The sequence below is a fragment of the Prionailurus bengalensis genome, chromosome X (genome assembly GCF_016509475.1).
Source record: "Prionailurus bengalensis isolate Pbe53 chromosome X, Fcat_Pben_1.1_paternal_pri, whole genome shotgun sequence".
NCBI classification, from domain to species: Eukaryota; Metazoa; Chordata; class Mammalia; order Carnivora; family Felidae; genus Prionailurus; species Prionailurus bengalensis.
Window position 1 is genome coordinate 988,452 of NC_057361.1, and position 13,326 is coordinate 1,001,777.

Genomic DNA, 13,326 nt, shown 5'->3' on the forward strand with positions numbered 1-13,326 from the left:
GCGGGGTGAAGGGAAGGGACTGGACGGGCTCAGTCCAGGCGCCGCCGCTGGGCCCGGGGCCATCTCGATCCCAGCTGCACAGGCAGCTGGGGTCCGTTTGCCGTCTGGAGGGTGCGGTTGACCCCATAAGCCCCGGGCAGCGACCTGACCAGGGGACCCGGAGCCCGAGCAGGGACGGTGTCAGAGGGCACGAGGGAGTTTCCAGCGGGACCTGCAGGGAAGCCGGCCAGAAGCCACTGGCCCGGCCATCCCGAAGCCGCACAGGAAGCTGCCCCTGCCGGCCTGGACGCTTAGGAGCAATTAGGGTTGTCACGAAGAGGAAGGGGAACAGGAAAACAGCAGTTTTGAAAGAAAGAGGGTCATTCCTGGGAAAGCGGTTGACACATTCCTGACACAGCGGCTGTCCCCGGGTTTTAAGGCAGAGACACAGGCACAGAGCGGGCCGGCCGTCGGAGGGAGGGGAGGGGGTCCTCGGGCAGGCCCCGACCACGCCCACCGTGCCCGGGTCTGGCCTCTGGGGTGGGGCCCCTGGCGGGGACTATAAAGTCCCCGAGAAGCAAGCGACAGCCAGCTTTGGGCTTTGGTTGCTGTTTGGGGACACTTCCTCCGAGGCGAGGCGAGGCGAGGAAGGAGTGACGAGTGAGGAGCCCGCGGTCCGGGGGGGCCCCCAGGCCGGCTGCCGCCTCCCGCTCGCGCACTTTCTCCGCGTCCCGGGGAACAACCGGCGCGCGGGCTGCGACGCACGCGGACCGTCTCCGCGTCCCAGGGAACATCGCGAGCGCAGGCTGCAGGAGGGACCCCAGGCCGGCGGCGGGTCTGCGACGGCAGGTAAGGATGCTGGACACCGCGCGAGCGGCTGTCACGTCCACTGGGGAATGTGCTAGAATTCACTCGCGCCCCTGGGGGTGGCTTGGTCCCCGCGTGCAGCCCAGCCCAGCCCAGCCGGGAGGGCCTGGGGGCTCGGATCCCAGGTTCCTGGGCGTCCCCCCCCCCGCCCCCCGGGGAGGGGGACTCCACGCGCCCTGGACGGATTGTTACGCACGAATCCCTCCCCGAGGGGCAACGCGTGCAGAGTGTGGTCCGTCCACACAGGGGAACACTACTGGGCCACGAAAAGCAGCAAAGCTGTGAGTGCAGCATAGACCTCAGCACTCCATCCTAAGGGACAGAAGCAGGCCCACGAGACCCTACGGTGTGCCATCCCGTTTATAAAAATTGTGCACAACAGGGGCGCCCGGGAGGCTCAGTCGGTTGAGCGTCCGACTTGGGCTCAGGTCATGATCTCCCAGTTTGTGCGTTCAACCCCTGCATCAGGCTCTGCTCGGACAGCTCGGAGCCTGGAGCCTGCTTCCCATTCTGTGTCTCCCTCTCTCTCTGCGCCTCCCCTGCTCACTCTGTCTTTCTCTCTCTCTCTCTCTCTTAGTTCTGGGGACGGGCATCCGAGTGAGAGCTCGTGGGGCGGGGTCTCCTTTGGGGGGGCCTGGAACATTCCGGAGCCACATAGACGTGGTGACTGTGCCATTTGGCCCCCTGCTTGCATTTTGATGGGGATTCGCCTGCAGAAAAATATTAATGAATGGATCCACTTGAAACACCACGGACGCCAGCGAGTCCCGTGTGGTGACTGAGGTCCTGCGGGCCACGGAGCCACGAGATGGGGACGCCGGGCTGTGTCTGGGGAGGCCCTGGTCCTGCCCTGGGGCCCTCAGCGCTGGCCCCTCCTGTGGGGGGGCCCGTGGGCACCACCCGCGACCCCCGCGCAGTCACGTCCCCGCGGGCACCCCGTGTCCCACTGGGCGCAGCCCGGAGCGCCCCACGTCCGCGGGAACCTCAGCCCCAGGCCGCCCTTGCGCCCACGGGTTCAAAAGCCCCATCACTCTGTCCTCTGCGTTTCCCGCACCCACGTTTTGTGAACGTCGCATTGAAGTCTGGCTCACGGTGAATAGGGTTGGGGGGTCCCCCGCTACACACGGAGCCTGATGCCCTCCTCTCTTCCCCCTAATCCCTGTGTCACTAACGGGCTACATCCCTGTATTACAGAGCCACTGTGATCCCTGTATTACAAACCAACTATAATCCCTGTATTACAAACCCGCTACAATCCCTGTATTACAAAGTCGCTACAATCCCTGTATTACAGACCTGCTACAATCCCTGTATTACAGACCTGCTACAATCCCTGTATTACACACCCGCTACAATCCCTGTATTACTAACCCAGAGGCAATCGTGGCTCCTACCATCCCCCTCTCCTGGGAGGGGGTCTCTCCGGCGTTGAGACGGGAGAACTTCGAGAGAGAGAGGCTCGGGAGAGGAGCTGAAACCCCTGGGTGGGGTCCCTGTTGGGTCCTGTGGCGGGGGCTGTGAATGCCCAGCCCAGGTGGCGGCGTCGGCGGCCCCAGCTCTTCCATCCCGGCAGAGATTTTCCGGAGGGGGTTAACCGGGTGGCACGTTTCGCGGGCGACTCTCCGCGGGGCACAGAGCGCCGGCCGCCAGGACGCGCGTGACGAGATGGGGCGCGCGCGCGCGGGGTCGGTAGGGAGAGCGGGAGGCCCCGGCCACGCAGGTGCGGGCCCCGGGGGGCCAGGTGGGCGCGCGGGCTTTCTGGCGACCCTGGCGACCGTGGCCAGCAGTCCCGGCTGGGGCGTCGGGGGGCGGGCAGCCTCCAGTTCCCGTAACCCTGTCGGCCCAGGACCCCGGGTGTGTGTTGACTTCGTATCTTAATTGCACTTCCTTCCCCCTCCCCCTCCCCCGCTCTGCCCCGCGGCGTTTCCCGGCCGGTGGGCCAGGCGGGAGCCAGGAGCGGGCTCCGGGCTCGAGGGTGGGGGGTGGGGGGTGGGGGGGGTCTCTGTCGGCCGGCGGACGCGCACACACCCCCCCCCCAGGGCTGGCCCCACGCGTGCACACGCAGGAGACGCGCGCAGGGGTGCGCCCACGCAGACCCGCCGGAGCCTTCCCTCCCTCCGTGAGCCCTGCGCCCGCGGTGCCCCGGGCTCGCCGCCCCGCACGGCGCGCGCTGAGGGTCCCTTCTCTTCCAGTGCGCGCCCTCCCCTCGGGGACGCGGGAGCCGGAGCGCCATGGCCTTCCTGTGGCTGGCCTTGTGTCTCACGCCCGCGTGCTGTCTGCTGCACAAGGACGAAGGTGAGGCGGGAACCCACGAGCGCTGTGCGCGTCTGTCCAGGTGTTTGCGGCTCCGTGGCTTTGCGGGGGGGGGGGGGGGAGATGGGGGAGGGGGCAAGACGGAGGGAGGGGGACAGAGGGGGGAGAGGGGGCGGGAGGGGAGAGGGGGTTGGAGGAGGGGGGTCCAGGGTTCGGGAAAGGACAGGGAGACTCAATAGTGACCCAAGGGAACGCAGGGCCGTCTGCCTGCAGGCCGGGCGCCATCAGGAAGGTTCCCAGGACGCAGGGGGCGCGAGACAGGGCTCAGGGCCTCTTTCCCAGCGCTCGCAGAGGTGGGCGGGGCTCCGGGCCGCCAGTGTCTCACTTCTGCAGGAGCACCTCCGTGTCCCCACCTCGGCCGGCCGTTTTATCAGTCTTTATCAGTCGGGGCGCTGTGAGCAGCAGGGGGCGGGGGGGACAGCCACAGATTTCATAACCCGTTAGACGTTCACTCCTTCCTCTATCGCGAGTGAGATTCACATGCTTTGTGGGGTTGGAGAGGAAGGTCTTTGTCCCCTGAAGGCGGCTGTCAGGGTCTGCGACGGAGGCCAGGACAAAATTCCAGGGCCTGTTATTTCTCAAGAGTTCTGGGGATCAGAGGCTCAGATCCAGGAGGGGCAGGGCCGCTGAGACCCAGGAGGGGCAGGACCCCTGAGACCCAGGAGGGGCAGGACCACTGAGACCCAGGAGGGGCAGGGCCACTGAGATACAGGCAGGGCAGGGTCACTGAGACCCAGGAGGGGCAGGACCTCTGAGATACAGGCAGGGCAAAGCCGCTGAGATCCAGGCAGGGAAGGGCTGCTGAGATCCAGGCAGGGCAGGACCTCTGAGGCTCAGGAAGGGCAGGACCTCTGAGATCCGGGGGGGGGGGGGGGGGGGGGGGGGGGGGGGGCAGGGCCGCTGAGATCCACGGGGGGGGCAGGACCCCTGAGACCCAGGAGGGGCAGGACCACTAAGATCCAGGCAGCACCACCGAGGAGGTGTTGAAATCACATGCCTTGCCCCGTTCTAGCCTTAAGTAGAAGTGGTTAGTCTTTCACCAGTGAGTCTGAATTAGCTGAAACATTTTCATAGATTTATCAGGGTAAGGAAATTGTCTTCCATTCCTGGTTTGCTTAGGTATCTTAATCCCAAATGGGTTTTTAAACTCAGTCATTTTTTTTTTTTTGTTTCCTGCTTTTGTGGAGATTATTAGTAGTCTGTGAATGGGGTGAATTCTATTCACAGTTAAAAGAACCTTGTATTCCCGGAGTAAGTCTCTTGGGTCGTGTGGTATTACCGGGTTTATGTATTTGTGGATTTTATTATTTTATCTTATGTTTCTTAGTTTTTAGGTTTATTTCTTTATTTAGAGAGAGAGGGATAGAATGAGCAGGAGAAGGGAAGAAAGAGAATCCCAAGCAGCCTTCTGTCGCTCGGCACAGAGCCAGACGCAGCGCTCGAACTCACGAACCCTGAGATCACGACCCGAGCCGAAAACAAGACGCGTCACGGACTGAGCCACCCAGGCTATTTCCCATCCTTTCGTTTCCTTTTTGAAAGTTTGTGCACAGGACACTATTTCTTCCTTAAATATCGGATCCGTTATAGATGTGGATGTTATTCATAAACACCACGTAACGCAGGATAAAGATCTGCTAAAATTAAGATTCATTCCTTCATTTTTCATACCCGTTTTAATGACATTCGATGTTGAGCTGGTAAAACTCAGCATAAATTTGGAGGCATAAGAATCTGTAAAAAATTAACATTTTCCGGGGCACGTGGGTGGCTCGGTCAGTTCAGCGTCCGACTCCGGCTCAGCTCATGATCTCGCGGTCCGTGGGTTCGAGCCCCGCGTGGGGCTCTGTGCCGACAGCTCGGAGCCTGGAGCCGCTTCGGATTCTGTGTCTCCCTCCCTGTCTGCCCCTCCCCTGCTCTTCCCGTGTGTCTGTCCCCAAAACAAATAAACATAAAAAAGTTTTTAAGAATTACATTTTCAACTTAGAAAGAATTTCCTTTGGTGCATTTTCTTATTATTTTTTCAACTGTTTATTTATTTCTGAGACGAGAGAGAGACAGAGAGAAGGAGAGAAAATCCAAAGCAGGTTCCGCGTTGTAAGTACAGACCTGATACGGGGCTGGAAGTCAGGAACGGTGCGATCATGACCTGAGCCGAGTTCAAGAGTCAGGCGCTTAAGTGACTGAGCCACCCAGGCGCCCTTCAGGGTTTTTTGTTTTTTGTTTTAATTGTTAAGGAGTAAATTATCCTTATACGTCACGAGAACCCCAAGCCGGAAAGCTAGGTGTTTGTGTGGGTTGGTTTTGCTGATGAAACGAAGGTCGTTGATCTTGATCAGCAATCATCATACTCACAGGCCGTAAAGGAGGTGGACGTTTATGAAAGTCATGTCCTGTGGGACCTGTGGGACCTTCAAAGGGACCCCAGAGAAAAACCTCACCAAGTATCTGATGGGCGTCTGGGTCTCAGCGGCAGAGAGAGGGAGACGGGGACACAGAATGTGAAGCAGGCTCCAGGCTCCGAGCTGTCAGCCCAGGGCCCCACACGGGGCTCGACCCCACGGACCATGAGGCCTCAGCAGCGGGACCTCTTGTGACCTCAGGCGACCCTGTGTCCACGTTTCAGATCCCGAGCCGCCGATTAAGAACCTGCGAATGCAGCCCGAGACGAGAAGGTTGACCTGGGACCTCAGCGGAAACGTGTCTGAGATCAGCTGTTTCATCAACTCGAGGCTGATCACTAAGGTAGGCTCGTCCCCCGACCTCGGCACCGGGGGTCCTCCGGGGACCCGAGAGCCACTGCCCGGCCCTGGTGTCGCAGACCTGGGGGTTCTCCTGCGGGCTGGGCTGGGGGATGGGGTGGGGGGTCCCCGCCAGGTACCGTGGCCCCGGGGCCCGAGTCTGGGGGTCTGCGACTCGGCCGTGCTGAGACCCCACGACAGGCACCGCCCGTCCCGCCTCGTGCAGAAGCCCGTGCACGCACATGGCCGGGATTTCCGAGAAGGTCGCGCAGGAGCCCGAGGGCGCATGGCTCAGGGCGGGGTTTTGACGTCCTGGGCGACAGGGCCCAACGTGACGCGCTCCCCGTAGGCCATCGACAAGCGTTACTGCCAGTTCCGCGTACTTCCCTCGTGTCAGGTGACGAATTTCACGGTCGCCTCCACCGGAGACCCGCCGTTCTCCGCGGGGATCCTGTACCCCAGGCCAGGTGAGGGCAGCGGGGTTCGGCACGGAAGGGGTCTCTGCGGGGAGTGGTGACAAAAGAACGCGACCCCGGGGCGGGGGGGGGGGGCGGTCCACGCACGCGGAAGGACGTCATCCACGGGAGCTTCTGGAAGCGAACTGGGCAAGTGAGGACACGGGGATGGTGGGCAGGGCTGAGGCCGGGAGGGGAGGGGCGCGAGGCGATCGGGGGACCTGGTGGGCCCGGGGCCTTGGGGACGAGGGTCCCGTGTCCCAAGCGCATGCGTGGTGACCTGCGTTTCAGAGAGAGCTCGGCTGTTTTTAAGAGGCGCTTGATGGGGGGAAACGGAGTCCAGCCATGGGGGGAAACTGAGGCAAGCCAGGGGGAAACTGAGTCAAGCCACGGGGGAAACTGAGTCAAGCCACGGGGAGAAAGTGAGGCAAGCCATGGGGGCAAGGTGAGTCAAGCCACAGGGGAAACTGAGTCAAGCCCCGGGGAAACTGAGTCAAGCCATGGGGGGAAACTGAGGCAAGCCACGGGGGAAACTGAGGGCAAGCCACGGGGGGAAACTGAGTCAAGCCACAGGGGGTAAACTGAGTCAAGCCACGAGGGGAAAGTGAGTCAAGCCACGGGGGGAAACCGAGTCAAGCCACGGGGGAAACCGAGTCAAGCCACAAGGGGTAAACTGAGTCAAGCCACGGGGGATAAACTGAGTCAAGCCACGGGGGGTAAACTGAGTCAAGCCACAGGGGGGAAACTGAGTCAAGCCACAGGGGGGAAACTGAGGCAAGCCCCGGGGGAAACTGAGTCAAGCCACGGGGAGAAAGTGAGGCAAAGCCATGGGGGCAAGGTGAGTCAAGCCACAGGGGAAACTGAGTCAAGCCCCGGAGAAACTGAGTCAAGCCATGGGGGGAAACTGAGTCAAGCCATGGGGGGAAACTGAGGCAAGCCCCGGGGGGTAAACTGAGGCAAGCCACGGGGGGAAACTGAGGCAAGCCACGGGGGGTAAACTGAGTCAAGCCACGGGGGGGAAACTGAGTCAAGCCACAGGGGGGAAACTGAGGCAAGCCCCGGGGGGTAAACTGAGGCAAGCCACGGGGGAAACTGAGGCAAGCCACGGGGGAAACCGAGTCAAGCCACAGGGGGTAAACTGAGGCAAGCCACGGGGGTAAACTGAGGCAAGCCCTGGGGGGTTAAACTGAGGCAAGCCCCGGGGGGGTAAACTGAGGTAAGCCACGAGGGGAAACTGAGGCAAGCCACGGGGGAAACCGAGGCAAGCCACGGGGGAAAACCGAGTCAAGCCACGAGGGAAACTGAGTCAAGCCACAGGGGGTAAACTGAGGCAAAGCCACGGGGGTAAACTGAGGCAAGCCCTGGGGGGTAAACTGAGGCAAGCCCCGGGGGGTAAACTGAGGTAAGCCACGAGGGGAAACTGAGTCAAGCCACGGGGGAAACCGAGTCAAGCCACGGGGGGAACTGAGTCAAGCCACAGTGGGTAAACTGAGTCAAGCCACAGGGGGTAAACTGAGGCAAGCCCCGGGGGTAAACTGAAGCAAGCCCCGGGGGAAACTGAGGCCAGCCACAAGGGGTAAACTGAGTCAAGCCCTGGGGGGTAAACTGAGTCAAGCCACGAGGGGAAAGTGAGTCAAGCCACGGGGGGAAAACCGAGTCAAGCCACGGGGGGAAACTGAGTCAAGCCACGGGGGGAACTGAGTCAAGCCACAAGGGGTAAACTGAGTCAAGCCCCGGGGGTAAACTGAGTCAAGCCCCGGGGGTAAACTGAGTCAAGCCACAGGGGGGAAACTGAGTCAAGCCACGAGGGGAAAGTGAGTCAAGCCACGGAGGGGAAACCGAGTCAAGCCACGGGGGAAACCGAGTCAAGCCACAAGGGGTAAACTGAGTCAAGCCACGGGGGGTAAACTGAGGCAAGCCACAAGGGGTAAACTGAGTCAAGCCCCGGGGGGTAAACTGAGGCAAGCCCCGGGGGAAACTGAGGCAAGCCCCGGGGGAAAACCGAGTCAAGCCACGAGGGAAACTGAGTCAAGCCACAGGGGTAAACTGAGTCAAGCCCCGGGGGGTAAACTGAGTCAAGCCACGGGGGTAAACTGAGTCAAGCCCCGGGGGGTAAACTGAGGCAAGCCACGGGGGGAAACTGAGTCAAGCCACAGGGGGAACTGAGTCAAAGCCACAAGGGGGAAACCGAGTCAAGCCCCGGAGGGTAAACTGAGTCAAGCCCGGGGGAAACTGAGTCAAGCCACAGGGGGTAAACTGAGTCAAGCCCCGGGGGGTAAACTGAGTCAAGCCCCGGGGGGTAAACTGAGGCAAGCCACGGGGGGGAAACTGAGTCAAGCCACGAGGGGAAAGTGAGTCAAGCCACGGGGGGAAACCGAGTCAAGCCACGGGGGGAAACTGAGTCAAGCCACGGGGGGAACTGAGTCAAGCCACAAGGGGTAAACTGAGTCAAGCCACAAGGGGTAAACTGAGTCAAGCCCCGGGGGTAAACTGAGTCAAGCCACAGGGGGGAACTGAGTCAAGCCACGAGGGGAAAGTGAGTCAAGCCACGGAGGGGAACCGAGTCAAGCCACGAGGGAAACTGAGTCAAGCCACAGGGGGTAAAACTGAGGCAAGCCACGGGGGTAAACTGAGGCAAGCCCTGGGGGGTAAACTGAGGCAAGCCCCCGGGGGGTAAACTGAGGTAAGCCACGAGGGGAAACTGAGTCAAGCCACGGGGGAAACCGAGTCAAGCCACGGGGGGAACTGAGTCAAGCCACAGGGGGTAAAACTGAGTCAAGCCACAGGGGGTAAACTGAGGCAAGCCCCGGGGGTAAACTGAAGCAAGCCCCGGGGGAAACTGAGGCCAGCCACAAGGGGTTAAACTGAGTCAAGCCCTGGGGGGTAAACTGAGTCAAGCCACGAAGGGAAAGTGAGTCAAGCCACGGGGGGAAACCGAGTCAAGCCACGGGGGGGAACTGAGTCAAGCCACAAGGGGTAAACTGAGTCAAGCCCCGGGGGTAAACTGAGTCAAGCCCCGGGGGTAAACTGAGTCAAGCCACAGGGGGGAAACTGAGTCAAGCCCACGAGGGGAAAGTGAGTCAAGCCACGGAGGGGAAACCGAGGTCAAGCCACGGGGGAAACCGAGTCAAGCCACAAGGGGTAAACTGAGTCAAGCCACGGGGGGTAAACTGAGGCAAGCCACAAGGGGTAAACTGAGTCAAGCCCCGGGGGGTAAACTGAGGCAAGCCCCGGGGGAAAACTGAGGCAAGCCACGGGGGTAAACTGAGTCAAGCCACGGGGGTAAACTGAGTCAAGCCCCGGGGGGTAAACTGAGTCAAGCCACAAGGGGGGAAACTGAGTCAAGTCACAGGGGGAACTGAGTCAAGCCACAAGGGGGAAACCGAGTCAAGCCCCGGGGGAAACTGAGGCAAGCCCCGGGGGAAACTGAGGCCAGCCGGCGCAGGACGCGTCCGCGTGTGTTGCTGCAAGTGTGTGTGAATTCGCCCGGGGCCCGGACACGCTGGGCCCGTGCTCACGGGGACGTGCTTTTGTGTCCCGCCCTTTGCAAGCACAGAGGGCCACCCTGAGGCGGCCGCGCAGCGTCTGGGCTGCTGGGTGCACGACGTGGACTTCCTGACCTGCAGCTGGGAGGCGGGCCGCGCGGCCCCCGGTGACGTGCAGTATCGCCTGTACTGGCAGGACGTCAAGTAGGCGCGGCCGCAGGCGCGGCAGGCTGTCTCGACCGGTCGCCGGGGTCCCTGGGGGACAGCGGTGTCCCCGGCCGTGCCAGGCTTGGGAGGGGGGGCGCTGGGTCACTCACGGCTGGCGGCCCCTGCTGTGCTGGGCGGGGGGGGGGGGAGGGGGCGGTGCTGGGTCATTGCTGAGTGCCCGCTGGTGGCCGCAGGACCTACGAGGAGGAGGAGTGTCCCCGGTACGGGGTGGACGATCGGGGGACACACATCCGGTGTCATTTCGACGACGTGTCCGGGCTCGGGGAACACGTCCAGTTCCTGGTGAAGGGCACCGGCAAGGGCGCGAGGATCCCCTGCTCCGACCTCACTGTGGAACTAGCAGACATCGGTGAGTCCTGGCGGGGGTGGGGGGAGGGGACGCGCTCCCAGGCCGCACCTGCTGACCTGGGGGGGGGGGCGCGGGGGACACGCTCCAGGGCCGCACCTGCTGACGGCCGGAGCTCCAGCAGCCGTAAGGAGACACCGCAGGCGGCCGGCTCGAGTGACACAGTAGGTTCTCAGGGTTCTGGGGGCGCATGTGGGTCCTGGGGGCGACCGTCCTCCTGGCTTGGGGACCCCTCCTCGCCGGGACCTCGCACGGGGCACAGACAAAGGGAGCCATGTGGTCTTTGTGGGAAGCCAGAAAAGCATCCCGGGGGGCCCACCTTCATGACGTCACCTAAGCCTAATCGCCTCCCCAGGGGGTCACCTTCTTGGGGGGGGGGGGGGGTTCAGGGCACGCGATGGCACGTGTTCCCGCCAGGAGTCTGGGGGCTCAGTATCGTGCTCGCGGCGCCCGCCGAGGCCCTGTGTCCACCCTCCTTCGGGTTCGGGGCGCGCGGACCCCACCTTAAAAGAGCTGTCTCGTGGTTCGTTCCCTTAAAGCGGACCCCTCTCCGCACGGTGGCCCCTGCCAGCCCCGAGAAAGCGCGGGGTTCACGTGGGGGCTGGGTGCCGTGAGCCGCTGCTTGAGCTGAGACGGGGTCAGAGGGGACAAGGCAGGCCTCCTACTGGAAAAGCGGGGGGCCCTTTTCCTGCGCCCGCGGACTCCCTCCCCTGGGGCCGAGACGCTGTGTTGCGTCAGCACGGGTCTGACGCTGCTCCCTCGCGGGTGTTTGCGCACCGCGTGCAAGGCCTCGTGCGACGCCAGGCACGCTGCCCCCGCCCCCCGCCCCCGCCCCCCCGCGTCCACCCCGCGGCTCCCGGCTCGGGCGGGCAGGGAGCGCGCTGGGCTGGTCCGTGCGTGTGTGGGCGCCCGGCGGGGACGCGCGCAGCTGGGAACGCGCCTGGCCTCAGGCTCCGCCGACTCACCAGGACCTCACTTGCGCGAGTTCCAAGAGGCTGGTTGTCCTGCGCAAACATCGGGCCACCCCCGGGCGCCTGCGAAGGCGCCTCATGTCGAAAAACAGGGTCTTTGCACGTGCAGTAAGGCAGCCCCCACCCAATCCAATACGGTGCTGCCCATACAAAGGGGAGGAGACGCAGAGGCCCCACGCCGGGACGGAGGAGAAGGCCAGGAGAGGAGGAAGGCACAGCGACAGGTGACGTGTGTCCAGCCCAGGGACGCCCCAGCCTCCCCAGCAGCCGCCCGCAGTGGGAAAGGGGCCGCGAACAGAGTCTCCCTGTGAGGAACCAGCCCTGGGGACACGTGGACTTCAGATTTCTGGCCTCCAGACCTGGAAGAGGACACATTTCTACGGCCCAAGCCACCAGTTTGTGTGGGACTTTGCTGTGGCAGCCGTGGGGAATTCGTGCCATACCATTAGGGAGCGATTTCCAGATGGCCCCAGGAGACCAAGAACCCAAGCCTGGGCCACGGACAGCGATGTCTCTGGGCGTTGACTGGCCAGGTCCGGGCCCGCAGGTGCGGCCGTCTCAGAGTATCAGAGACATCGCCCATTGACACGGAGAATCGGGTCCGGTGCGGGGGGGGGGACTGTTGGTTCCCAGCTGCTGCCTTAACAAACGATCCCAAACCACGAGGCTTGGAGCATCCGAGTCTGAGATCCAGGCAGCACAAGGCTGTGCCCCCTCCTGAGGCTCCAGGGGAGGGTCCTTCCTGCCTCTTCCAGCTTCTGGGGCTCCAGGCGTCCCTGGGCTCGTGGGCCGCGTCCCTCCGTGTCTGCGTCCCTCTTCCTGAGGCTTCCCTCTGTGTCTGTGTCTCCTGTTCGGACTTTTATAAGGATAATCGTCATCGGATTTAGGGCCACCTTGATGCAGAAGGAGGTCGTCCCCAGAACCTTCACTTACTGTACCTGCAAAGACACTATTTGAGAGACAGAGAGAGAGAGAGAGAGCAAACAGGGGAGGGACAGAGAGAGAGGGAGACACAGAATCTGAACCAGGCTCCAGGCTCCAAGCTGTCAGCACAGGGCCTGACACGGGGCTTGAACCCCCGAACCGGGAGGAGGATGACCTGAGCCAAAGTCGGATGTTTAACTCACTGAGCCACCCAGGCGCCCCTGCAGAGATCCTTAGAAGTTAAGTCGCATTTCGCCCCGGCCCTTCCTGCCCCGCGGGGCCCTCGGGCCTGCACATGACCCTGCACGTGGGTGTGCTATGTAGTGACGGAGCCTTTCAGCCCCCCGAGCAGGTGCCACATAAGTGCTTGGCCGGTAAGCCGTAGGGGCTGGTGAGTAACCAGGCTCCCTCGCCCTGGGCTGGGGGGCTCCTACCAGGTGCGTTCCTTCGTCTGCAGGGTGGTTCCCCAGCAGGACTGAGCGGCCGCTCTTTGGGAAGTCCCTGCCGCCCGGGCCTCCCTTCCCCGCCCTGCCATGGGCGCGTCCTCCCAAACAGGCTGCTGGCCGCGGCGTCCTGGTCCTGAGGGGGGAAGGCCATTCCTGAAGGTCCCCGTGCAAGGCAGCAGGAGACGGCACAGCCTGGACGGCTGCAGGGAGGGGCGGGGGGAGCCGCTTTGAGACTGTTTCCCAGGACGGAATTGCAGTGGGTTCTGTGGATGCTGCTGGGGTAGAAAGAGGGACCGAACGAGGCTGGGTGCAGGGTGACATCATAGTGGGAGAGAGAGGAGGAGGAGGACGGAGAGGAGGGGGAGAGCAAGAGGAGGGGAGGAGGGGGGAGGGAGAGGAGGAGGGCGAAGGCGAGGAGGGGGAGCAGGAGCGAGAAAAAGACGAGGAGGACCCCGAGCTGGAGACCCCCCTGCGGGGAGCTCTCTGCCAGGGTCCAGGCGGACCGCAGGGCAGTCGGGCAAGGACACAGGGCTGGGCTCCTCGTGGAGGTCGGACCCGTGGTGTCGTCTCA

The 13,326-nt window shown here is 62.9% G+C and overlaps 1 protein-coding gene across 1 annotated transcript in view; it reads left to right on the forward strand.

Annotated features, from left to right (window-relative positions):
• Window positions 1-390: 390 nt before the first annotated feature.
• The window catches only part of IL3RA (interleukin 3 receptor subunit alpha), a 16,973-nt gene continuing 4,037 nt past the window's right edge, over window positions 391-13,326 (forward strand). Inside the window, exons 1-7 of the mRNA XM_043571026.1 lie at window positions 391-828; window positions 3,039-3,141; window positions 5,786-5,904; window positions 6,250-6,367; window positions 9,912-10,044; window positions 10,242-10,417; window positions 10,832-10,895. Coding sequence (XP_043426961.1) covers window positions 3,078-3,141; window positions 5,786-5,904; window positions 6,250-6,367; window positions 9,912-10,044; window positions 10,242-10,417; window positions 10,832-10,895 — 674 coding nt within the window. The 5' untranslated portion in view covers window positions 391-828; window positions 3,039-3,077. The remainder of the gene's footprint in view (window positions 829-3,038; window positions 3,142-5,785; window positions 5,905-6,249; window positions 6,368-9,911; window positions 10,045-10,241; window positions 10,418-10,831; window positions 10,896-13,326) is intronic.